At 58.0% G+C, this 23494-nt stretch overlaps 5 protein-coding genes across 6 annotated transcripts; 1 reads left to right on the top strand and 4 right to left on the bottom strand.

Annotated features, from left to right (window-relative positions):
* Nucleotides 1-453: 453 nt before the first annotated feature.
* PRDX5 (peroxiredoxin 5) lies at nt 454-3787 on the bottom strand. Its single transcript, XM_045775593.2, has 6 exons — nt 3545-3787; nt 2393-2527; nt 1565-1696; nt 1452-1490; nt 1229-1290; nt 454-701 (listed from the first exon to the last, which is right to left on the bottom strand). The coding sequence occupies exons 1-6, from the start codon at nt 3728-3730 to the stop codon at nt 596-598; spliced, it is 660 nt and encodes a 219-aa protein (XP_045631549.1). The 5' UTR covers nt 3731-3787; the 3' UTR covers nt 454-595.
* A 532-nt stretch (nt 3788-4319) lies between these two features.
* Nucleotides 4320-5262, top strand: TRMT112 (tRNA methyltransferase activator subunit 11-2). The gene is made up of 4 exons (XM_045775607.2): nt 4320-4477; nt 4567-4668; nt 4808-4897; nt 4986-5262. Exons 1-4 carry the CDS (start codon nt 4400-4402, stop codon nt 5091-5093), a joined length of 378 nt encoding a protein of 125 aa, XP_045631563.1. The 5' UTR covers nt 4320-4399; the 3' UTR covers nt 5094-5262.
* Nucleotides 5211-13287, bottom strand: ESRRA (estrogen related receptor alpha). Of its 2 annotated transcripts, none has more exons than XM_045775547.2 (7): nt 13066-13287; nt 11255-11591; nt 7884-8000; nt 7620-7748; nt 7040-7207; nt 6677-6946; nt 5211-6251 (listed from the first exon to the last, which is right to left on the bottom strand). In XM_045775547.2, exons 2-7 carry the CDS (start codon nt 11577-11579, stop codon nt 5992-5994), a joined length of 1269 nt encoding a protein of 422 aa, XP_045631503.1. In that variant the 5' UTR covers nt 11580-11591; nt 13066-13287; the 3' UTR covers nt 5211-5991. The 2 variants fall into 2 exon arrangements, with proteins under 2 accessions (XP_045631503.1, XP_045631504.1); XM_045775548.2 differs by having other exon boundaries at nt 11255-11605; nt 13066-13195.
* Nucleotides 13288-14046: 759 nt separating this feature from the next.
* CATSPERZ (catsper channel auxiliary subunit zeta) lies at nt 14047-16917 on the bottom strand. Its single transcript, XM_087854985.1, is given in 5 exon segments — nt 14047-14249; nt 15000-15066; nt 15278-15360; nt 16214-16607; nt 16609-16917. Coding segments are annotated over 5 exon segments (837 nt in total). The 5' UTR covers nt 16792-16917; the 3' UTR covers nt 14047-14139.
* Nucleotides 16918-17452: 535 nt separating this feature from the next.
* Nucleotides 17453-23494, bottom strand: KCNK4 (potassium two pore domain channel subfamily K member 4). Its single transcript, XM_045775560.2, has 6 exons — nt 23211-23494; nt 19887-20010; nt 19599-19759; nt 19214-19400; nt 18558-18697; nt 17453-17854 (listed from the first exon to the last, which is right to left on the bottom strand). The coding sequence occupies exons 1-6, from the start codon at nt 23397-23399 to the stop codon at nt 17453-17455; spliced, it is 1203 nt and encodes a 400-aa protein (XP_045631516.1). The 5' UTR covers nt 23400-23494.

Below are 23494 nucleotides of genomic sequence, written 5' to 3'. Positions count from 1 at the left end.
TCAGCAAATCAGCAACTCAAAATCAAGGAGTAGGGGCCCCCGGGTGGCTCAGTCAGTTAAGCATCTGACTCTTGATTTCAACTCGGCTCATGAGCTCAGGTTCATGAGATCAAGCCCTAGGTCCTGGCTCCAAGCTCAGAGACAGGTCTGCTTCTCTCCCTCTGCCCCTCCCCCCACCTCCCAATGCACACGCACACGCTCTCAAATTAATAAATAAATCTTAAAAAAAAAAAATCAGGGGCGCCTGGGTGGCTCAGTCATTAAGCGTCTGCCTTCGGCTCAGGGCGTGATCCCAGGGTCCTGGGATCGAGCCCCACATCAGGCTCCTCTGCTGGGAGCCTGCTTCTTCCTCTCCCACTCCCCCTGCTTGTGTTCCCTCTCTCGCTGGCTGTGTCTCTCTCTGTCAAATAAATAAATAAATAAAATCTTAAAAAAAAAAAAAAAATCAAGGACTAACTGTGAACCAGAAATGTTTATTGCAGAAATTTGGTCACAATTCCCACTTGGTGGCCCCCGTTGAGGCTGGACTGGGCCCTCTGTCCAGGGCTGGGCAGGTGAAACAGGAAAGGGTAGAAGGAGTAACAGGCCCAGGGCCTCAGAGCTGCAAGAGGATGTTGGGGGCCAGGCTGCAGGTGAGGCCTGTACCATCCGGCTCCACATTCAAGGACTTCACTATGCCGTCCTCTACCACCATGGAGAACCTGCCAGAAAGAGAGACTGGGCCAGGGGCGCCTGGGTGGTACAGTCAGATTAAGCATCTGACTCTTGTTTTCCATTCAGGTCGTGGTCTCAGCATCGTGAGATCAAGCCCCACGTCAGGCTCTGAGCTCAGCGTGGAATCTGCTTAAGACTCTCTCTCCCTTGGGGTGCCTGCGTGGCTTAGTCAGTTAAGCATCTGCCTTCGGCTCAGGTAATGATCCCAAGGTCCTGGGATCGAGCCCCACTGGGGGTGGGGGTGGGGGTCCCTGCTCAGCGGGGAGCCTGCCTCTCCCTCTGCCTCTGCCCCTCCCCCTGCCTGTGCTCTATCAAATAAATAAATATTAAAAGAAAAAAAAAAGATTCTCTCTCCCTCTCCCTCTGCACACTCGCTCTCTCTTTAAAATAAATAAGTGAATTTTTCAAAAGAGAGAGAGAGACTGAGACAATTACAACAGCCTGGGCCTGGAGGCTGGGAATGGAGATTGAAGGGGTGGCAGGGGAACCCTACAGAGGACCTTCCTGCTTTTACCTTTTGAGCCGATGATTTCCAAAGAGAGACACCAATGAATCATCTAGTAATAAATCTGTCTCCTAAAAGGAAAAACAGAAACAAGGCTTAGAAATTTCCAGAACAGACCAAGCCCTGCCCGCACCAGCTGCTTCTCACCTTAGCCATGTCCCTCCAAGTTCCTGTGTCCAAGGCCTGGCACAGGGACCATCCTATAGGGTAGGGGTTGCAGGGGTGCACTCACCTTCCCAAAGGCCCCAGTGGGGTCAGCCAAGAACCTAACCTAAGGAGAAAGTAAAGGTCAAAGAAAAATCCCTTGCCTGACCCCTGACCCCCCCCCCAGGACCCATACCTCACCTTGCCTCCCGAGTTGTGAGCTCGTCCCCACTCTGCAGTTACAAAGACATCATTAACACTCAGACAGGCTATCACCTGGACCCCCTTGGCCTTCAGAGCATCAGCCTGTTCCACAAATCCTGGCAGGTGGGTCTAGGAGGGGAAACAAAGGGTCTGCAAAGGGATCACTGCCTCTGCTCTATGGCCTACCCCAGCCTACCCTTTATCTCCAGGCCCTCCTCTCACTTCCCTCTTGAGTATCTTTGATCAGTTAGAAATGTGTCAGCCACAGTTCCTTTTTGCCTTGGCGGCCAGGAAGCTCGGATCCAAACTTGAGTGCTCTGTGGTCACCATGAACTTCCCTTGGACGTGACTATACTTTATTTACCCACGTATCTTCCACAGTGCCAATCACCAGCAAGATCAGTAACAGACGTTGGATTTAATTACAATACCCTTTTCTCCTACGTTCCTGGCGCCACCACCTTTTCACGGCTTCCGCTTTTTTCTGAACTCTCTGATAGGCTTTGTTTTTTGTTTTTTGTTTTAAGATTTTATTTATCTGACAGAGAGCACAAGCAGGGGGAGCAGCAGTTAGAGGGAGAGGGAGAAGCAGGCTCCCCACTGAGCAGGGAGCCCCAGTGGGGCTCAATCCCAGGACCCTGGGATTATGCCCTGAGCCGAACGCAGGTGTTAACTGACTGAGCCACCGGGGTGTCCCGCTCTGATAGGTGACAGTAACTGTCACTGCAACTACGTACTCTCCTTGTAAGCTGCCCTAGGACTTAGGAACAACGCAGACGTGTACACAAGATTCCAAATGCGGAGTCTCAGAATGGCAGGTCTCACCTTGGAACAGCCGGGCGTAAAGGCCCCAGGGACTCCAAACAGGACCCCCTTCTTGCCCTTGAACAGCTCTGCCAGGTTCACCTTGTTCCCAGGCTCCCCTTCAAAAACCACCACCGAAGGGATGGCATCTCCCACCTAGAGGGAATGACTGACTTGGTAAGGAGTTTGTAAGTGAGCAAAGAGAGTGACTAGATGAGGAAATATGGAGTTGTGAAATGGGGAGGTGTGGAGAAGCCAGGGAAAAGGCGTTAAACCAGACCAGGCAGTTGCTCCTAGGGGAGCACAGTTGACAGCGTTGTAATGTCCTAACCTGTCAAAGTTTCCAGAGGTCCCTCCCTGCCGCTCTCCCCTCTCCCCCCACCCTCTCCCCCCACCGCCTGGTTCCTCCACATCCTCCAGGTTTCAAGGTGCCCCCTATTCCTTTTACCAGCCTGTTGGTGACAACAGAAAATGGGGGAGGAGGCCTCTCTGGGTGTCACAAGGGGGTTGAATAAACAAGGAGTCTATTTCTTACCAGAAAGAAGTGGGATAAATGAGCAGGGAAGGAGAGGCAGGGGATCTACTTGGGGGTAAGGAGGAGACCCTGACAACAGGGAGGGAAAGGACCCTGGCCAGGTCTGAATGTCCAGCCCTCAGGAAGAGAAGAGGGAGAGCAGCAGCAGATGAAAAGGGGGGGGTAATAAAATAAAAGGCATCTCTCCAAGGGGATGGATTAGTCTACCTGGGAGTGTGAGGGTTTCACGCAGCCGGAGAAGGTACACGAAGGGAGGGCAAATGAGGCATTGGGAGTAAGATTAAGCAGGAGGAGGAGGTCTCAGAAGAATGTGGAAGGGGAAGGGAGGTGGCCCCAAGAGCAGGAGGGGATTGGTCCGGGTGAGGATGAAAAAGACTCAGCAGAAGCGTGGGAATTAGCCACGGGAGAAGTGGAACGGGGGAGACACAATAGGGGTTTTAAGAGAAAACACGGGGGGGGGGTGCAGAGCCACAGGGTGTTGCTGAGGGGATGAGGGAGAATTGCGGAAGAAGCGTCCGGCGGGGCGGACAGGGGTCCGGAGAGCAGGCAGGAGGGTGATTCTCCCCAGACAAGAGGGACGGAGAGCACTGGGAAGAGCAGCGGGAAGGGAGTTCAGGCCGGGCCCCGCCAGCGGTCACCTTGATTGGGGCCATGGCTGAGGCGGCGCTTCTGAAACCGTGGGCCCCGCCAAGCGTCCACTCCTTGCCTCGTTGCCGGCACCCGCCTGCTCTCGACGCCGCCGAAGCTGCAGACTCGACGACAGTTGCACGGACGAAAAGCGAGCCTAGCAGACGACTCAGAACACCGTGCGGAAAAAGCTTCATGCCGATCCCAGAGCGCACGATCGCCCCGCCCTCACATCTGTGCCCCGGCGGGTCCCCTCCCCGAAAGGCGGAGCCGCGGCCGTACCCGCCCCCGGCAATGCTCCTCTACTGCGCAGCCGTAGGGGCGCGTGCAGGGGCGGAACTTCCGGGGCGCTCGGCTTATTTGCATTTGGGGCTGGACCCCCGGCGCAGTAACGGATGGGCGGGGCTTTCGGCAGACGCGCAACTAATTTGCGTACAAGAATGGGGCGTCGCTATGGTGGTGGGCCGAGTTTACGGATTCCTGCAGTGTTTCCTTAACCGGAAGCGAGGGGCGGGAGACGATGGCGTCTGGCGCCTGTGTAGGAGAAAAACGCTTATTTTGCATTCAACGAAGGCCCCTGCATTGCGGCTGCTTTACATATGATGTGCACTGCATGATTTGTAGCGAATGGACACCACTGGGCCTGCGCCGTAGTCCTCTCCCGCCGGGACGCTTCCGGTAGGAGCGCGTGATCCCACCACGCTTTTCAAATACCTCTACTCGGGCTAGCACGAGAAGTTCCAGCATGTTCGCCACTTCCGCTCCTCCGAGCCGTCCAATAGGATGGAGAATGGAGCGGCCCCGGAAGTGACGCAGCGGAGTTTCTGTCTCCTTCCGGTTCCGGCCCGAGAGCGCGTTGCGGCGACATGAAGCTGCTCACCCACAACCTGCTGAGCTCGCATGTGCGGGGGGTGGGGCCCCGTGGCTTCCCCCTGCGCCTCCAGGTATCGGCCGGGGGCAGTCTCGCGCCCGTCTCCTGGGCGGAATAGGGGAATCAGGCTCCTGTCCCTAACAAAACCCCTCCGCCCCGCAGGCCACTGAGGTCCGCATCAACCCGGTGGAGTTCAACCCCGACTTCGTGGCGCGTATGATACCCAAGGTGGAGTGGGCGGCGCTTCTGGAGGCGGCGGATACCGTGAGGACCCTCCCCCAAGCCCGCGCTCATCCGGGGGGGGGGGGGGTGGTCTCACCGCAGGCCCTTGCCCCAGGCCGGGGAACCTGTCCTCGGAACAAGGGGTGGGATGCCCAGAGCTGACTTAGGCCTTTGCCCACAGCTGCATCTGGTCGAGGTGCCCAAAGGGCCGATTGAAGGGTATGAGCATGATGAGAAATTCCTGAGGCAGATGCACCATGTGCTGCTGGAGGTGAGAACCGGCCCATCGCTTGCTTCCCTGGCCGGTCACAGCCGGAGGCTGCCAGTGCTCAGCTCTATTCCCTCCCCCTTCCCCGCAGGTGGATGTGCTGGAGGGCACCTTGCAGTGCCCAGAGTCTGGACGTCTGTTCCCCATCAGTCGCGGGATCCCCAACATGTTGCTGAGTGATGAGGAAACCGAGACTTAATCGTGCCAGGCACTAGTTTTCCAGTCTGGAACCATGAATGTTCTTGTTTATGTATATTCTGTTTCCTAGGTTTGTCGTGTATCCCCAGGCGTTGACCCAGTGATAGACGAAACACAGTGTTCTTGAGCTCGATATATTTCTTTTTCTCATTAAAGGTTCAAAACCAAAAGCGGTTTCTCTTTGCAGCAAATATACATTAAAATAGAGTCTCTGTACAGCCAAAGGCTCTGGGCCCTGGCTTGCCCTATGTCCCTGCACCTCCCTGGCCAAACCCAAAAATAAATATAGTGTTATTGCTCTGCAGGGCATAGAGGCAGTGCTCTCCCTACCCCCCGAGGAGGCTGGGTGGGAGCTGATAGGGGGCCCTGGCCACCCCAGGGGTCCAGGGGCTGGAGCCTGCTTGGAGTTATTGCTTCAAGGGGGGGCAGTAATGCCCAATGCAAATGATGAGGAGAGGAGCGAAGGGGGCAGGGGCCTTTGCTCTCCAAATCCCCCTCTGCTCTGGAGAGGGGGTTGGATTAAGCAGCAGCAAAAGCATCACCCATTGGGAGACTGTGGCCTCCACTCCCTTCCCTCCCTGAGGTCAGGCTTCTGCCCCCCCACACGTCCCCTGCAGCCCCCTATGGCTTCCGCAAGGCCCCCCTTACACTCTGGGGGCACGTTATGGCTTGCAAGGGGCAGCACTGTGCCCAGAGCCTGGGCGCACACATTCCCAGCTTCTAAGACCCCCTGGGAGGGGGGGAGGGGAGGGCGTAGGGCCTGCTCCCAGGGGCTGATGGTATTGCCCTGGCCCTGCCAGCAGGCTGTGGCACTGCCCAGACCCCAGCTCTGCCCCCTTGGGGCTGACCCCATAGTGGGCGGGTCCTGCCAGCACCCCCACCCATGCCCACCCCTTGCCTCAGTCCATCATGGCCTCGAGCATCTCCAAGAACAGCTTGTGCATGGGCACCTTGCCCTCCAGCTTCACCCCATAGAAATGGGCCAGCACTTTGCCTGCCGTCTGGCGAAGGAGCGGTAGCGTGAGCAGCAGCCTGCCCGCCCGCCGCCGCTCAGCACCCCCTCCGGGGCCCGCCCGGCCTGCTTCATACTCCAGCAGGGCCTCGTGTAGAGCTTCTCGCAGCTGCTCCACAGCCTCGGCATCCTCAATGTGCACAGAGTCTGCAAGGAGAGGAGAGGGTGCTGTGGACACGACCGTCTCCAGAAAGGCAGAGCCCACACCTGCTTGAGCACTGTTGGATGGGGCCTGAGGAGGAGCCAGACAGATTTGAGGGGCTGACTGAGGCACCACTCACGGCTCCTGCCCATGAGCCAGCCCCCCCTTCTCCCTCAACCGTGGCCACTTCTGATCCTCCCCACCTTTGCTCCCACTAAATGGTTCCCTTTTCCATGCAAAGATGGCCCTAGAGCTCGAAATCCTACGTGCAGTTCCTGGGTCTGCCCTTTCCTTCTTTGGGACTTTCAACAAGTCACTGTTCTTCCCTAAGCCCCAATTTTCCTTGTCTGCCAGAGGAGACTGTACCACCGTCGGGGATACAAAGTGGAGGGTCTCACGGAGACTCCATCGGTGCCCGCCCCGGACTCACCTGAATTGGCAAGGGCCAGGGCCTTCAGCAGGACATACTCCTCGCGCTCCAGCCTCAGGGCCTGCAGTCGCCGAACCAGCTGCAGCAGGGCAGCCCCCAGTTCCCCCAGGCCAGCCGCGCGTGCCCCCTCTTCATCCAGGACCAGGTCCTCCGCGAAGGCCAGCTCATCCTGCAGCGGCAGTGAGCGCTGGGCCACACCCAACACTAAGACCTCCATCCATACGCTCTGCAGGACTGACATCTGGTCAGACAGTGACAGTGACGAGAAGCCTGGAGGGTAGTGGGAAGCAGACCTGGGTGAAAGAGTTCACCAGAGCCAGACCTGGCCTGCAGAGGGAAGCCCCGGGTCACCTGGCCCTTTACCTGGGATGCTCTTGGCCCAGCTGATGGTGACCACAATCTCTCGGTCAAAGAGGTCACAGAGGGTAGCCACGGCTGGGAGGTGTCCATCAGGGCCCGCGGGGTCGGGCATGGCATATAGCTTCTCAGGCTCAACCACCAGCAGGTGGGACACCAGTGCATTCACAGGGGCTGCAGGGACAGGTGGAAGAGGCACTCGAATTCATCACTTTGCAGGCCCCTTCAGGGTCAAGCATCTTCCCCAAATTAACCCCACCCCCACCTCGCCACGGCCTTCCTAATAGCCCCTGGCCATCCAGGCTCGGACACTTCTCTCCAGGAAGGGCTCCCACTATCTCCCAGGGAAACCAAGGCCACAGACAGGTTGTGAGTGTGAGAAAAATCCTGGTCCCAGATGTACTACTTAGGGACTGATAAAAAGGGTATTTTCAAAAATACCCCTTCAGGGAAATGTGATTAGACGAAGGGCAAACTGGGATCCCAATGCCCACGCTATCCGTTCTGGGTGACTGACGCCTAACGGGCCTCTCGTGTCCCGGCCCCATCCCAACCCTAGAGCTCCCAGGACCCACAGCCCTCTCACCGGTTTTCCGAGGGCCTCCAGCTACTGCCAGTGGTCCAGCAGGGAAGGAGCCTGGGAAGGGCAGCGGGTCCACCTCCGGCCGCCGCTTATACTTCTGTCGCCCACCTCGGACACGGTCCAGACGTACTCCTTGAATTGCAGGACAGGGCTGTGTCCACGGGGCTGGGGGTGGCTTGCTCTGCGGAGCCCTCCTGCCCAGTCTTTTCCCGCAGAACGCCCCAGGCCCCCCCACCCCAGCCCCGTGCACCCAGGCCCAGCGCTCACCCTCCTTGAGCATGCCCACCCGCAGGCACTTGGTGAAGCGACAGGCCTGGCAGGCCTTGCGTCTCCTCTTGGTGATCTCGCACTCGTTGGAGGCCGGACAGCTGTACTCGATGCTCCCTGCCAGGAAGAGGCAGGGCTCCAGTGGCGGCCTCCCAGGGCCCGGAGGGGGCCCAGAAGACGGGAGAGCCCTGACTCGCCCCAGGTTAAGTGCAGGTCTGGGGAGAGGGGAAGCATGCTGAGTGGGGCAGGGAAGCCCGGGACGGTGAGAGGAATGGCCTCTGGGCTGGGGGCTCCTGACTAGGCCAGGGAAACCGGGGACCAGGGGAGTCAGGCTATCTCTGCCCCAAGCCTCTTGTCAAGCCACATCTCTAGGCTCTACTAACCCCATCTGTTCTCATCAAGGGCCACAGCAGCCTCTGTTTTGCCGCATGCGGTGGTCCATTCTCGTCCTCGTCTCACTTGGCTAAAGGCATCTAATGCCATGGATCAGGTCCTGCTCCCACAAACACTTGGACATGTCATCCTTTGCCTCTGGGACACCACCTTCTTCCTTACTGGCCACTATGTCATTTCTGTGCAACCCCACACACTCCTTCCATCGAAGGACAAACCCCGGGGCTGCCCTTGGACCTCATCTCCGACTCACTCTTATGGTGAGCTCACCAGTCGTGGGCCTTCACGTTTCTATCGATAGAGCTGCGTGAACTCTAGACTCATTTTCCACTGCCTCAGCATTGTGCAGGTCTAGAAGGTGTGGCAAACCTCACCTGTCCTAAATGGAGCCCACAACCTACCACTCCAAACCCTACAGAACTCCATTTGTCTAGTGCCTCAAGCAGAAATCCAGAAAACATCTTTGATTCTTCTCTTACACCCAAATCCAACCCATTGACGAGGCCTGGCGAGCTTTACCTCCTCCTCTGTCCAGAAGCCGACCCATTCTGCCCTGCGCCCGCCCCTGCCCGGGTCACCATCACCTCACCTTCTCACTGGCCTCCTCCTCTGCCCTTTTCTCCTTCAGTTAATGTCAACACAGGGACCAGGACAACCCATGCAACCCGAGTCAGGTCCTGTCCCTCCCCTGCTCCAAACCCTCCAGTGATGTCCCTTCTCAGAGTAAAAGCCCACGTACCCCCCAAGGCCCGTGAGGCCTCCAGCCCCTAGCTTTTCAACCTTTCTAACATCCCCCTCACACTGCTCCAGCCCAGCCAACTCAGTGTTCCTCACACAGACCCCAGGCTCAGGGCACACTGCTCCCTTACCTTCTTCTGAGCTCTACTCCCTGTCACCTCAGAGAGGCCCTCCCTGGCCCCGCTGTGAGAATGTCGGGGGCCCCTGTGCAGACTTCTCCTGCCACTTGCCCTGCTTGATAGTTTCTCGTCAGCTCTCAGCACCCTGAGCCACCACACACGTACTTAGTTATCTTATTATCTGTCGTCCCCCTTTAGCGTCTGCTCCGTAAGGGCCAGGACTGCCGAACACTAGGAACAGGGCCGGTAGGTAATGGCAGCTCCTAACTGGCTGAATGAACACACGGTGGCCCTCCCAGCCTCACAGGGCTACTGCAAGGCCTGAATGACACATCCAGCCAACATGGCCTTGGCACATTCCTCCTATACCCTATATTCAGGCCTGCGCATGCAGCTCAAAACACCTCCTCCGAGAAGACCTCCAGAGCCTCCAAGCCAGCCAGGTTCCTTGGCACACAGCCTGCTCCTCCCCCTCCAGCACTCAGAACAGCTGCACTACAACAGTTTTGTGCAATTCACTGTTTTCTCTTTCCCCTCTGCTAGAACATAAATGACAGTCCCAGCTACGTCCGCATGCCTGGAACAGGGGTCAGGACAGCAGAGCACAGGTCTGTGAAGAACAAGGGCTCTGGAGGCTGCCTGGGGCCCATCCTGACACTATCTCTAACCGTGTGACCTTGGGCAAGTCCCGTACCTAAGCCCCCAATCCCTCAGTTTTCCCATCTATAAAACCGGGATAAAAACAGGACTTCCAACAAAGACGGCTAGTAAGAATGAAAGGGAACGTCGAGGTCACGTGTTCAGTACGGCTCACAGCACCCAGACGCTCCATAAATGGTTGCAGTCTATGGCTAGGGCTCAATAAAGATCTGCCAATGGAGTCAAGAGAGAGTGAAGGGGTCCAGGGTGGGTAGGAGGCGCCTGAGCCTGAGCCTGTTAGTTCACTGGCCTTCGGAACCATTAGAGAGCACACACGGTTCTAGAGCAGTGGGTGTTGGCCAAATCAAAACCCATCGCAATGTCACAATCAGTTGGGAGGCATCTGTCCGAAGTTCAGTTGTAAGTAATACGCAGAGGCAGCAGTCAGCTCTGGACCTAAATCAACCCAAGTTCAAATCCTGCTTCTGCCATTTTCTACCTGTGGAACTTGAACAAAGTTTTAAAAATCCTCCTGGGGGGGCGCCTGGGGGGCGCAGTTGTTAAGCATCTGCCTTCGGCTCAGGGCGTGATTCCCGCGTTCTGGGATCGAGCCCCACATCGGGCTCCTCCACTGGGAGCCTGCTTCTTCCTCTCCCACTCCCCTGCTTGTGTTCCCTCTCTCACTGGCTGTCTCTTTCTCTCAAATAAATAAATAAAATCTTTTTAAAAAAATAAAAATAAAAAAATAAAAATCCTCCTGGGCTTCAACTACGGTCACACCACTGGCCCCTGATGGGCTGCTGAGGGAGGAAGAGATCACGAATGTAGAGGGCACGGTGCCTGACACGGGGTAAGCTCTCAAGAAATGTTCTCCAAAAGTATATGTTACAGCCCCAAAGTAAGAAGTGTTCCTATAAAAATATAAGTAACAGGCACATGCCAAGTATTCCTTCTTACATCCATCTTGCTCACTCATGTTTTGGTATGTGTTCCTGAGTGAGAAAAATTAAGGGGGTAACAGTCTTTTTAAAGTCAGGTGCTGAGATATGACGTAACCCCTCTCAGTTACCCATGAAAACCTGCTTGCGCTGGTGCTGCTTTGGGGAAATCCACCAAAGGGCTGGGGGGGGGGGTGTCTAGGCTGCTGAGAGGTCAGCAGCTGCCAGAAGCAAGAACAAAGTTTAGAAGCAGACAAAGGCTGCCTCAAATTTTTCAGAGCCACTGCGGAAGGTGCTAGGCCTCTAGTACCCAGAAACCTAGGCTTCCTGAGTTCTCTCTCACATCCCACATCCAAGCCATTAAACACATCCTGGTGGCTTTATTTAACTTTTCAGGGAAACGGCACTCCCAGGAGGGAGGAAGAACTTGGGAACTCCCAAGTGGTACCGCAGCAGTCTGGGGGCCTACTGCCACCAGGCAGTGCACCCATCGGGTAGCGCTAGGCCCAGAGGGCAAAGAGCACAGGAGTTCGGTGGGGCTCACCCTGGATGGTCCTCTTGAAGAAGGCTTTGCAGGCCTCACAGGACGCCACACCATAGTGGTAGCCGGAGGCCACATCCCCACAGACCAGGCAGAGGCGTTTGGGCAGGGAGCTGAGCACCAGCTTCCCACCACCCTGCTCGCCAGGCCCAGCCCCCTCCCCATCCTCCTCTTCCTTGTGGCCTGGGAGGCAGCGGGTGGGAGCTGGGCCAGGGGCCAGGGCCACGGGGGGCTCGGTCTCGGTCTCCGAGGAACCCTTTGGGCTGTCAGGGCTGGCTGGCTCTGCCTTGATGTAGAGAGGCTCAATGCCCACCACCTGGCTGGACATGGCGCTGGTCACCTGCAGGGAGAGACCTGTTGGGTCACAAGGAGACACTGGGATGGGGGATGGAGACACAGTGCCACCCTGGTTGCCCAACCCCGGGCCTAGGGCCAGGCTTCCAGGCTCACCGAGGGGGAGGGAAGGGGGGCAGAGTCCAAAGAAGGGCTGCCCAATGAAGAGGCCCCCCCCAGCTGTTGCCATGGGAACAGAGTCTCCAAAGCCTCCAGGGCCAGTAACTGACAGCAAGGTCTCCCACTTGGGAACCTGGGGGAGGCCTGGAAACTCCCTACTCCCACCCCGGCCAGGGAGCAGGGTAACCTTAGTCCCCAGGTGACCTTCAACCCCATCTGGAACCCCAGCCAGTAGTGAGATACCTCTCAATTTTCTCCAGATGTTGGGGACCTTGATGATTTCCCCCTCACCTGGGTATCCTCCATTCAAAAGCATGAACCAGGCACACAAGAGCAGGTGGTGGGTTCACACACTCCCACTCACCTGGGTCCACATCTGTCCTCACTGCTCACACATGCTCACTCTCTGCTGGGCGCTTCCATGCTCTCACACATGGCCTTCCCGAAGCCCCAACTCTCACTCACACACTCCTCCCGAAGTGCACAACCCATAAACAAAGTCACACTCCAAGCTCACAATCACACACACTCGCTCACAATCACACAGACTCACTCCCAAACACATGCACTCACCATGCCCCCACACAGACCCACACGCACAGACCCTTGTGGAAACACACTCAGAGCCTTTCACACCTGACACACCGCCCCTCCTGCCCCTGCATGCCAATCCCAGGCCCACCCGAGGACGCGGCTCCACCTCCTTACACCCCACCCCACCCCCCCAACCCCCGCCAGCACAATCACTCTTACACTCCAGCTGCCGCAGAATCCTGCACCTCAGGGGCGCCCCGCCCCCCCCAACCTGCGCACACCTACGGAAAGTTGCCTAAAGTTGCTTCGCCTCCCCTCCCCCTCCGCCCGCGGGGGACCTCTATCAGGTTATCAGGAAGTAAATGGGGAGCGCCAAGGAGGAGGAAGTTCTCCCCTGCCGGTGCGATGACCTTTGACCCAGAGAGGAGGGTGGCCCAAGGCCCCTTCGAGCGCCCCCACGTGGTCTTCAAAGCCCCTTCTCCGACAGGGAACCCTCCCTATCTTCCACCCAGGCCCGCCCCTGGGACTTCGACTTGCTCCAGGTGCCGGATTGAACCCTGCCCTGGGACTGGATTCAAGGCCCAAGCCTGACCCTGGCCAGGACCTGCAGCCCGAGCCAGAACTGGCCCCTGTCCCAGGCCGACGCATTAAGACCTCAACACGGGATCCCGCCCGGACCCTAACCCCGTCTGGCCCTGGACCCGGTCCCAACCGTGACCCGGGGCCGGAGCCCGCCCTCCCCCCGCCCGCCTCCCAGCCGCGCTCGCACATGGCCCCCGCGCCCCGCCCGTCCACCCCCCCAGCGGCGCTCCCCTCCGCCCCCGGACCTGGGGCTCCGGCAGGGCGGGCGGGCAGGCATGGGGGCCGAGCGGCCCGGAGCGCCGGGGTGAGCCTGGGGCCGCGAACGGCCCCTCCTCCGCCGCCTCCTCGGGCCGCACCGCCCCGCCGCGCCGCGTCCCCTCACTCGGCGGCGCCGCCGGCGGCTTGTAGGACACAAAAGGACATCGCGGCCGCTTCCTACTCTGCTTCCTCCAGCTGACAGCGGGGGTGGGGCCGGCCGTGCGCATGCAAAGCAGGGGGCGGGTCTCGGCGCCCTATGCTAATCAGACAAGCGGGGCGGGCAGCGCCTGCGTGCCCGGACCAGTCGGGGCGGAGCCGGCGAAGCCAGAGGCAGGTCCTTCATGAAGGTCCCGCCCATCGCCGCCGAGCCGGAGCGGCGCACTCGCGAAGGCGGTGGCCGAGGGGGCGGGGCCAGAGGAGACTTGGTGAGGCTCCGGGAGGGGGTTGGAACCAGGAGCGGTCTTACGTAACGAAGGAGGCGGGGCGCGCTGTGCGCGAGAGAAGTGGGCGAGGTGGCTCCGTGGCCGCAGTTGCCGGGCAAGGGAGAAGACTTACATATGTAAATGAGAGGGCGGGGCAAGCGGAGAGGTTAGTGTAACTGCATATGCATGAGGGGCGGGGCCTAGCATGCCTAAACTTGAGCGGAGGCACTACCCCTTTACCTTCTCCTGCTTCCCCCAAGATTACACCATCGGGGCACTTGGACCGCAGATCCAGTATCCCCACACAGCTGCTGGACCCCGGGTGGGAGAAGCAGGCATAAAACATGCAAGAAGTCCTGGATTTCGAATCCCTGGAAGGCGGAGCCAATAGGGCCTGGACCGAGAACGCTCAAGGTCACAGCGGTGACCGAGTGAAGGTCACGGGGAAAGGCGGGGCCACGTGCGTCCGCCTCACGCGGGCAGCCACGCACTGACTCACCGACCGTGCACAGAGTCTTTTATTTCTCTAGGATTCAAATTCCGCGTGGACAGGGTCGGGCTTGGGTCTGGGGACGGGACAGGGGTCGGGGGCTGGAGTCCGGCTGTCTGTCTCTCGAGCCCGAGCCCGAGGCGGTGCTCTCAGTGCCCCAAGATGTTCAGCCTCTTGCTCCGGCGCCTCTTGAGCCCCTCGATGCATCCATGCAGCTGCTTGGTCAGGAAGTGGTCCCGGCCAATACCTGACCGGTAGCCTAGAGGGCAGAGCTCAGCTCAGGGCAGTGAGCAGGGGCATGGCCTCCCCAGCAGCGGTACTGCACGTGAGATCGGAGGAACCGCGGGTGATTGGGGGTAGCAGGAGCGCGTGGCACTCGGGTCTGTGTTAGTCTGGGAAACTTCGGATCTCCAAGGTGCTGGGCCTTGACAGTTGTTTTTTTAAAGGTCAAGTCATACACCTGTACTGCAAACAGATGGGGGGTGTGGAGCAGGATGAGAGTGCTGAGGTGGAGCATGGGTGAGGGCAAAGTTAGAGTGTTGCAGGCCTGAACTAGGACAGTGGTAGCTGGCAGCTCTGAGGACACCTCCTGGACCACCCACTCTAAGCTGTTAGCCCGCATCCCTGCCTTATATTATCAGCAGGGCAAATGAGGGGACTTTGACCCAAATTATCCACTGTCCAGAGGTTCCTCACAGCACCGAGGGATGGGGCCAAGGCCACATAAAGACTGTCATGCCCACTGAGGAGTGGAGAAACAGCTTTAGAAAAGCCAGAGGGGGGCGGCACTAAGGCTGGAGCCCAGGCCCCTGACGGTCACCTCATGCTCTCCCCACTGGGTGTCCCTGTGCCCAGTTCCCCAATTTTTTACTTTTGGTAGGGCTCCTGGAATACTTGTACGTGGTTAGGGAATCTGACAAGGCAGACACATCCTGAAACCCCACTCCCAGACGCCCAAGCCCTGCAAAATCCCCCAGGGTCTCTTGTGGGAGCTGGGGGAGGGGCTCACTCCGGAGGGCTTTGGTGAGGATTTCCAGAGCTTCGTTCTCCATGAGTTCCATCAGAGGCAGTGGCAGCTGGAGAGGCAGCAAGAGGCTCAGATGTCCCAGGGCCCCCAGCCCTGCCCCGAGCTGAAATGCCCCACCTGCTCCCTCTAGCCCCAAGACCCCCCAACCAACCTGCCTGCCCCTCCACTCTACAAACCACCCTCACCCCTTCACGTCTGCAACCCCCAACTTGCCCATCCCCACCCTGCTAAAATCCCCAGTCTCCCTGGGTACTTCTAACCCTGTTCTGCTGCTCCATCCAGTAGGCTCGATGGGGTGTGTGCTTCGAGATATTGAGCGATGATGACTCTGAGGAAGATATTTCTAGGAGAAGAGAAAAAGAGAGATCAGTCATCTGCAGACTGCTGGGTCTTCCCTGGGCAGGCTTGTGGTGACAGGGGAGTGGCCTTCAGAGCCCAGCTCCAGGTGCCATCTTGTTGTGCAACATCAGTCTGGGACAGTAGTTTACTACCCTAGGCTTTACTGTCCTACCCACCAAGGTTCCAGTTCTGACTACCCCATTAGGTGAGGCTTAGGAGCAATGACTGGAAATTTCTGACCCTCAAGTTCTTCATTTGTCAAATGGAGTAATAAGAATAGCCCCTTATGGAGGTTGTGAAGTTTAAGGTGATCATGCGAAGGAAGGCCAGTGTCTGGCACACAGCAAGCACTCAATAAATGGCATTACAATATTGTTATCTGTTTTAATCCCGCAATGTAGGGACTGGGGTTTGGGGAAGTCCCAGACAGTGCCCAGCAAGAAGTAGGTGCTTAAAAGTTGTAGCCAATGACTGAGTGAATGAAAGACAGACACTTCCTCAACGACAGCAAATCCATACACAAGGGAATAACTCCCTCCTCTCAAAGATCCCAGTGACTCCATTAAAAGCATTGGGTCCTACCACGCTGCCTTTGCGCATTTTCGCAGGTGTCTCTCGGACCTGGCGTGCCGTGGCCACAGGACCTCGTACGCCGCCTGCCCAGTAGGGGGCGCTCCAAGAATGTCTGGTTGATTTAAAGCGTAAAAGATGAACGCTGGCGCCCATCCCGGGAAGGGAATCCTGGAAACGGATCCTACAGCTTCCCCTTCCACCCCCCACTTCACAGCAACAGATATTGAGGTCCTGGCCATCCCCCTGCCCTGTGGATACCCACAACCCTGTGACGCCGCACTGACCGGTGTCGGGCTTGGAATCGACGTCCTCCTCCTCCTCTAAACGGCTTCTCAGGGAGCCGGCCCGACGCAGCTCCAGCTCCAACAAGGAGGGCTCGTCCAGATCCTCCTGTCTGAAACTCTCCTTGTCCTCTCCGTCGTCCCATTCTTCCCAACCACCATCCGAGTCGCGGCGGGCCTTCTGATTGTACCACCGGCGAGACTTGGTGCCACTGCTGCTGCCCTCCATGTCCGAGTCCTCGCCGACCCTGGACCGCGGCACATTCAGGTTCGGCTGCGACAGCGTGGCTCTGGTCCACAGATTCCGGATGTCGTTGTCTGGGCTCGATATGTCTGAGCCATGGCTGCCCAAAGACGCCTGTGGGCCACATACAACGAGGGAAGCCAAGGGCCGCGAGGAGTTGGGAAGGAGAGGAAGAGCAGGCCGGGGACGTCCCTCCGTCGAGTCGGCTCAGGGGGGCTCGTTGGGAGCTGCCCCGGGGCCAAGGCTGAGGGAGAGAACAGCCAGGGGACCCAGGCTGGGGGCTCACAGGGGGAAGGGGTCCGGGAAGAGTTCTTACTTTGTAAGGCTTTTCCTCCATGGTTCTGCCCCAACGGACCCAGTCGCCACAGGCCTCGGGGCGAGGAGCAAGGGGTCACGCTCCAGGAGCGGGGAGGGGCAGAATCCCGTCCCGAAGGGTGCTGCGGGGGTCGCGAGGGAGAGTTCCATCTACAGCCCCCCACGTTAGATGCCATTCTCTCTCCCCCGTCCCCACCGCCCGGTATCTGCGCTGAGGTTGGAGACGCACAGAACACCTTGGCACATTCCTATTCCGGATCCTACCCGGTAGCCTCCCGGCGGAGACACGGGCCCAGGCATGGGGAGGAGGCGCCGGCCCGGGGGTCACGGGAGGCCTGGCTTGCCCCGGAGGTGGCCCGACGCAAGCACTCCCACACCCACTCGCGTCCCCGGAGCGCGCACGCCCGCAGCGGTGCAAACTGTTTTCGTTTATTGATGCAGGCTTTTGAGGCACAGTCGTGAGGTGTGAGGGACGGGCCCAGCCGGGACAGCGAGACAGAAAGCCGTGGGGGTCTGCGAATGGATGAAGTGAGGAGAGGGCCAGGAGCGGGGGCGGCACCCGTGGCCTCCTCCGCAGGCCTCAGTCCGGTCGAGAGAGGCCTCTTTGGTCAAACAAGCAGAGCATGCCGGGGAGAGCGAAAGAACGAAGCCCTTTGAGAGGCCCGGGCAGGGGGGGCCTGCCCCTACACCGGCACGCCTTTTTCCCGCTGGCGCCCCGGGCCCCGCGGCCGCGCCGGCTTCCGGGGAGGGTTAGGGGGCCGGCGGCGACCCCGTGGCGCGCGGGGCAGCGCGCAGCCGCGCTCGCTCTGCGTGTCAGAGGACTCGTCGATGAAGGCCAGGTTCTCGCTGGGGTAATCCAGCGCCGAGGCCGTGGGCGGGGTGGACGGCGAGGACGGAGAGGGCGGCTCGGCCTTCGAGGGGAGCGGGGACGGGGGCCTGCCGGTGGGCTGCGCAGGACACGGCGGTGGGGGCAAGAGTGGCCGCTCCTTCTCCAGCGGCGGTGGTGCCGTGGGCCCGACTCGCTGGGTCACCCGCGCCGTCACCGTGCCGGTCCAGCTGGCGGCCTGCGCCGTGAGGCCGCCCATCTGCGCGAGGAGGAAAGGCAGTCCTCGCCCGCGGGTCCTCCTCGACTGCCTCTGCAACCCCGGGAGGCTACCCCTTTGCCCCTCTTTTCCTCCCGGTCCCCCTGTCTCAGCCCGCCAGAGCGCGGAAAGCCTCGTCACCCAGCTACACACCCTCCTCTCCTCCATCCGAACCTAAGAGCCCTCTTCTCCAGGAGCTTTTCTAGAAAGCCCCGGGTTTATTTCAGCTATCCTTCCCGTGCCCCCTGGAGACCTTTGCGCCTCTCTCGAGCTCCACGGCCGGCGCGACCAGTTGGGTCACACAACACAGGTCGCCCAGGTAAATGCGAATTTCAGATAAACAACAAATAAAATTTTAATATATGCATGTCCCTCCCATGCAACATTTGGGACATACTTACACTCAAATATGATCCGCTATTTATTTGAAAGTCACATTTAACTGGGCTTCCTGCTTTTTGTTTTGTTTTGTTCTTTTCTAAATCTCGCAGCCCTAGCCATGAGAACAGAGATGGAGTCATCAGCAAACCGGCCCAAGTTTAACCCTTTGTCCCTGGGCCGGGTCCACTTGGTGGGGGTGGGGGGCACTCCATCCCTGCTTTGAGAAGCCCGCACTCTAGAAGGGAGACTGACTGATGAACCCGCCGCTAGGGTGGAGCGCGCCAGCGGCACAGCTCAAGCGCAGCGCTGACCCAGGGGCGCCTACCTCTGCCCGAGTGCGGCGGGACACTACTCGCAGCCAGTTCCCGATGGTGGTGAGTACCGAGGCGAAGTAGGCCAGGCCGAGCAGGATCCAGAACCACACCAGCGGCTGATAGGCTGCGTTGCTCTGGTTGGGGCTGGCGCCTGGGATACCACCGGGGAGGCCAGAAAGATGTTGATTGTGGGGCAGGCTTTAAGCCTGTGAGCTCCTGGTTCACTGCCCCTCTTCCCAGCTCAGTGAGTGGATCCGCCTCTCCAGGGCAATCAGTGGGTGTGTGCTAGAGTGTGTGAATGCATGCAAGACGAGTGTGCAAGACTTGAAGGTGTGCTAGATACAAATACACGAGTGAGTGTGCTCACATGCAAAAATGTGAGCAAATGGAAGGGGTGCACATATATAAGAATGTGGCACGTGTGAGGGGTGCACTTAATATACGTGTGAGCATGCATGGGGTGCAGGCATGCGAGAATGTAAGGGCACACGAGGTGCTGCACCCGTGCAAGAACGTGCAGGTGCATCCCGTGAGGGCATGTAGGGATTGGAGCAAGTGCCTGTGAGCGCACACACCACGAGGAATTTGGAGGGAGACGCAAGAGTGCAGGGCCCCTGGGCAGGAATAGAGTGGATAGGGAAGTGCAGCGCAAGAAAGGTGGCCTCACCGGCCACATAGTCCCCGAAGCCCACCGTGGTGAGCGTCACTACGACGAAGTAGATGGCCTCCAGCTTGCTCCAGCCCTCCACATAGCAGAACACGAACGTGGGCGTGAGGACAAAGAGCAGGCAGCCGATCAGCAGGAAGAGCACCGCCGAGAGTATTCGCACCAGCCCCGGTGGCACATGCCACTTCTGCAGGGAGTGGCAATGGGCAGGAAGGACCCAAGGCGTCGCCAAAACCTCCAGGAACACACCCCCACACCGCCGCCTCCGGGATCCTGTGCGCGAGGCTCCCGCGACCTCAAGGCCCGCGCTCTCGTGCGGGGCGGGGACGTAGGGAAGGGTAACCCGAGCCCAACGCGAGGGCGCGCAGGGCAAGGAGCAGCTCACCAGGAAGATGGCTTCGATGTGACCGATGCCGCGGCGCAGAGAGGAGCCCAGCCGGTCCCCGACCCCCGCCAGCAGGATCCCGAACAGCGGGATCCCCACCAGCGCATAAAAGATGCAGAAGAGGCGCCCGGCATCTGTGCGCAGGGCCGCGTTGCCATAGCCTGGGCAGAGGGGTCGTGCGGGAAGTCTAGGGGCTGCTTGCCCCCCACTTCCTCCCTCTGCACCTTCCCCCAAGAGAAAGCCCAGCGGCCCCTTGCCCCCCTCCACGTGCCCAGTCCCCTCCCCCACCGATGGTGGTGATGATGGTGCCTGAGAAAAAGAAGGCGCTGCCCAGGTCCCAGACTGAGTGGTTGCTGTTACTGGTTGCGTTGATGGCAGGGTCCGCACCCCCTCCCAGGGCATCAGCCACATCCTGCAGGACAAGGTGCAGAAGGAGGAACCTCAGCCCTTCCCAACTGTCCTGCCCAAGCCCCTGGCCCTCCAGTCTCCAGAGTGGTGTCCTCCCTCTCCCTCCCAGCTCTCCCCTTCCCTCCTCTTCCTGAGGGCAGTCCCTCAGAGTAGACATTGCAAATTGGGTGGCCCAGTTTTGTTTGACCTCCACGTTGTTTTAGAAACATTTTAGTTGGGACGCCTGGGTGGCTTGGTCCGTTAAGCGTGGGACTCTCGATTTCGGCTCAGGTCATGCTCTCAGGGTCAGGATCTCAGGCTCAGCGCTCAGCGGGGAGTCTGCTTGGGATTCTCCCTCTCCCTCTCCTTTGGTCCCTTCCCCCCACCCCCCTCCTCTTGCACGTGTGCATGCTAGAGTGCTCTTTCTCTAAATAAATAAATAGATTTTTTTTTTAAAGGATTTTAGTTATCTGCCCGTTAATTTCACACAAAAGATTTCAAGTTTACAGAGGTCAGGAGCATAGACTTGGACCAGACTGCCTGGGTTCAAATCTTGGTGCTGTGTGACCCCGCAAGTTAACTCTCTGTGCCTCAGTTTCCGCCTCTATCAGGTGAGGGTGATGACGCTAGTGCCTACCTCGGACAGCTGTGAATAGTTAACGTAAGCCCTGTGCGTTTGTTAAGTTAGTCCCAAGTAGTGACCATGCCCAGTGTTCCGGCTTTCCACAGACCCCACCACTCCCGTCGCCCCTAGGAAAGCTGAGTTTGAGTTCCTTGCCTTAGCAAATCTGATGGAAGTTAGGGACCCTTTCTCCAGGAAGATTCATATGCCATCAAATTTTGTACCCAATATCGGAAGGCTCCTGGACACACAACCCCCCACCCATCCTGTTGAAGTCCAAGCCAAATCCTGTGTTACACAGTAGGTGCTCAATAAATAGGATTAAATGAATGAAATGGCCATGTGTCTGCCCCTGTTGCCACCTTGCAGGTCCCTTCAAGACAGAGTCTGTGTTTTGAGAGTGTCTGCCTTAAGTGACAGAGATCAGAGCACAATGGGGGGTGGGGGGGGCAGAAGGGCCCTTCCCCAAGGAGCACAGAGCCAAGGCACAAAGGCAGTGGGGGAGATCAAAAACCACATTCTTTCTCTCTGACTGCAATTCTCATTAGCAAGACCCATTCCAAATGAATCTTCCTGAAGTGACTGCCCCAAATCCTCCATAGCTCCCTGCAGTCGCAACATAGAGTCCAAACTCCCAGCCCAGCATCTCAGTACCTTTTCAAACTAGTCCCCACCTCCCTTTCCCCAACCTTGTCTCCTGGGGCCCCCACTTGAAACCCAAGTTGCAGTGACCTTCCCCCCATATTTTCTGAGATGATCCCATTTCCTGTAATAGTAATTCTTAAATGAAGCCAAGAAGTGAAATGTATGATTAAAGTGATTTAGATTTTATTTTGCAAGACTTTTCCAATAAATTCACTACTTAGGGGGAAAAAAAATCTCTTGTCATCCTGGTGTTCTAATTTTTGCTTCGAATGACTAGGCATCTGCTAAATCCGAGTTCTGCAAAAACACTCTGAGCTTTCCAACTTCCACGCCTTTGCCCATGCTGTTCCTCTGCCTGCAGGTCTCTTGCAAACCAATCACACATCTCTAAATTCAACATGTCTCACCTGCCTCATTTCAACTACCAGCTCCTCCCAAAGCCCCCTTCCCCATCTCCCTCCTTGCCCCCAGCACCTAGCTCAGGGCCCAGCATACAACAGGTGTTTAACAAAGAAGGAAGCAAGGAAAGCTCTCTCTCCACTGAATCCTACAGTGATCTGTCCCTGGATCTGTCCCCCTCATCCCAGTGACATCTTCTAGGGTACAGCCTGCATATGTTCCACCCCCATAGCAATTTCCCTGCTCACCCTATGGTGTATTAGCATAGCACCTAGCACACAGTAGGCGCATAATTGCTGCAGGACTGCCTAGTTGTGGAAGAGAAAGCAGCTGACGCCCACACTTCTAATTTCTGCCCTTCCTTTTCTTCTTTTTTTATCCAGGAAAAAAGCATTTACATCGTGAAGATAAAATAGGTCAGATTCCCTCCCTCCCCCGCTCTGCCCTATGGTCTGGCCAGACACATTCTCCTGCCCAGCCCTCTCTGGGCCTCACTGGGCATTCTGGAAGTGTCAGAGACATGCCAAGCCGCCTGTGTCCTGGCCCCACCCCGCCCTCATCTCTGCTCCTGGTCCTGCCACCTTAGGAATCAGCTGGAACACTGAGGCCTCCATGCCCCTGGCTCCTCCCTCCAAAAGAACAGGCAGGGAAGGAGGGGTACTCTTCCATAAAATAATAAACATCAATTTATTAGAGTTAATCCTTGGGGTTTTTATGTGATAGTGACTCGGAAATCACAGAAGCAACAAAGGTGCTTACCTGACAGCACCCCCAGAAGGCTGAAGCCCAGCACTTTCTTTAGTCACTGAACCAAAGCTGAACCCCCTTTGACCTGCCCTTCCTCTAGCCTCCTCAGCATAAGCATGTGTCCTGGGGAGAAGGGGTGCTTAACCTGGTATCCATGGTGGCAGGCTTAGGACATCCTGGAACCCTCTGAATGTGTCCCTCTGACACCCTCTGACACCCTCTGAAACCACCAGGATATAAGTGCATTTTTCCAGGGGGCAGGGGACTGTTCACAGTGTGCTTGGGCATCTCCAAGGCATCCGTGACTCCGAAGTAGAGAAACCAGTGTAGGGTCGCCAGATTCAGTAAATAAGAATACTGCATGGGATGTATTTATTTTTTAAAAGCATTTCTTGTTTAGTGGCTAAAATTCACCATTATCCAGGCACCCTGGATTTCATGCGGCAACCCGGAACCAGTGTGTTACGCCTGTGAAAATGTAACATATTTCATGTGCTCTAGCCATGTATTCATTTCTTCCTTCACTCGTTCCTTCACTCAACCACCATCACATCACCCTGAAGGAGACAGTCCAGGAGCTCAGCACAAGGCCAGGAAAAGCAAGGTAGACAAATGCCCCCATGGCTGCCATATTGAAAACACAGAGACCTGGATCCCAGCCTCTGCCCTGCACCCCTCAGCTGCACCCTGCCCTCACCGGGTGCCAGTCTGGAGGCAGCAACCCAGCGCAGGGCCCCACTGGCATGCAGCACTTTTGGGAGGGAGGGGGTGTCGTGGGTGACTGCTGAAAGGGCTCCTGCCCACCCACGCACCTTGATGAAGAGCCCCAGGTCCTGGTCGCTCACACATGGATGGGCCCTCAGGAACTTCTCTCGGACCTCCCCCAGCTCCCTCTGGGCCTGCTGCTCGTGGGGCTGCTCCAGGGCCTGGAACACCAGGGCACCGGACACCAGGTAGAGCAGGACCAGCGCCAGCAGGGCCAGGAGTGTGGTGCTGCGCATGGCGCGCCCAGGAGCCCGGCCTATTCCGCCACCCGCCTGGGGGGGCCGGGCAGGGGGCTCCTGGGGAGCTGAGGTCACTGTGGGTAGAACCAGGG

The sequence above is a fragment of the Ursus americanus genome, chromosome 24 (assembly GCF_024610735.1).
Source record: "Ursus americanus isolate L20-20 chromosome 24, mUrsAme1.1.p, whole genome shotgun sequence".
In the NCBI taxonomy this organism is placed as follows: Eukaryota; Metazoa; Chordata; class Mammalia; order Carnivora; family Ursidae; genus Ursus; species Ursus americanus.
This window is presented reverse-complemented; position numbering and strand designations above follow the sequence as displayed.

Excerpts from the sequence above, each read along its gene's own strand:
- PRDX5 (XM_045775593.2), bottom strand. The coding sequence starts at position 3,730 with ATGAAGCTTTTTCCGCACGGTGTTCTGAGTCGTCTGCTAGGCTCGCTT. Across the intron at positions 2,528-3,544 it reads CAGCCATGGCCCCAATCAAG|GTGGGAGATGCCATCCCTTC; the intron begins GTGACCGCTGGC and ends CATTCCCTCTAG. Across the intron at positions 1,491-1,564 it reads CTCACAACTCGGGAGGCAAG|GTTAGGTTCTTGGCTGACCC; the intron begins GTGAGGTATGGG and ends CTTTCTCCTTAG.
- TRMT112 (XM_045775607.2), top strand. The coding sequence starts at position 4,400 with ATGAAGCTGCTCACCCACAACCTGCTGAGCTCGCATGTGCGGGGGGTG. Across the intron at positions 4,478-4,566 it reads GCTTCCCCCTGCGCCTCCAG|GCCACTGAGGTCCGCATCAA; the intron begins GTATCGGCCGGG and ends TCCGCCCCGCAG. Across the intron at positions 4,898-4,985 it reads TGCACCATGTGCTGCTGGAG|GTGGATGTGCTGGAGGGCAC; the intron begins GTGAGAACCGGC and ends CCTTCCCCGCAG.
- ESRRA (XM_045775547.2), bottom strand. The coding sequence starts at position 11,579 with ATGTCCAGCCAGGTGGTGGGCATTGAGCCTCTCTACATCAAGGCAGAG. Across the intron at positions 7,749-7,883 it reads GGTGGGCATGCTCAAGGAGG|GAGTACGTCTGGACCGTGTC; the intron begins GTGAGCGCTGGG and ends CTGCAATTCAAG. Across the intron at positions 6,947-7,039 it reads CTGGGCCAAGAGCATCCCAG|GCTTCTCGTCACTGTCACTG; the intron begins GTAAAGGGCCAG and ends ACTACCCTCCAG.
- KCNK4 (XM_045775560.2), bottom strand. The coding sequence starts at position 23,399 with ATGCGCAGCACCACACTCCTGGCCCTGCTGGCGCTGGTCCTGCTCTAC. Across the intron at positions 19,760-19,886 it reads CACCATCATCACCACCATCG|GCTATGGCAACGCGGCCCTG; the intron begins GTGGGGGAGGGG and ends CCCTCTGCCCAG. Across the intron at positions 17,855-18,557 it reads CCCGCCGCACTCGGGCAGAG|ATGGGCGGCCTCACGGCGCA; the intron begins GTAGGCGCCCCT and ends CTCCTCGCGCAG.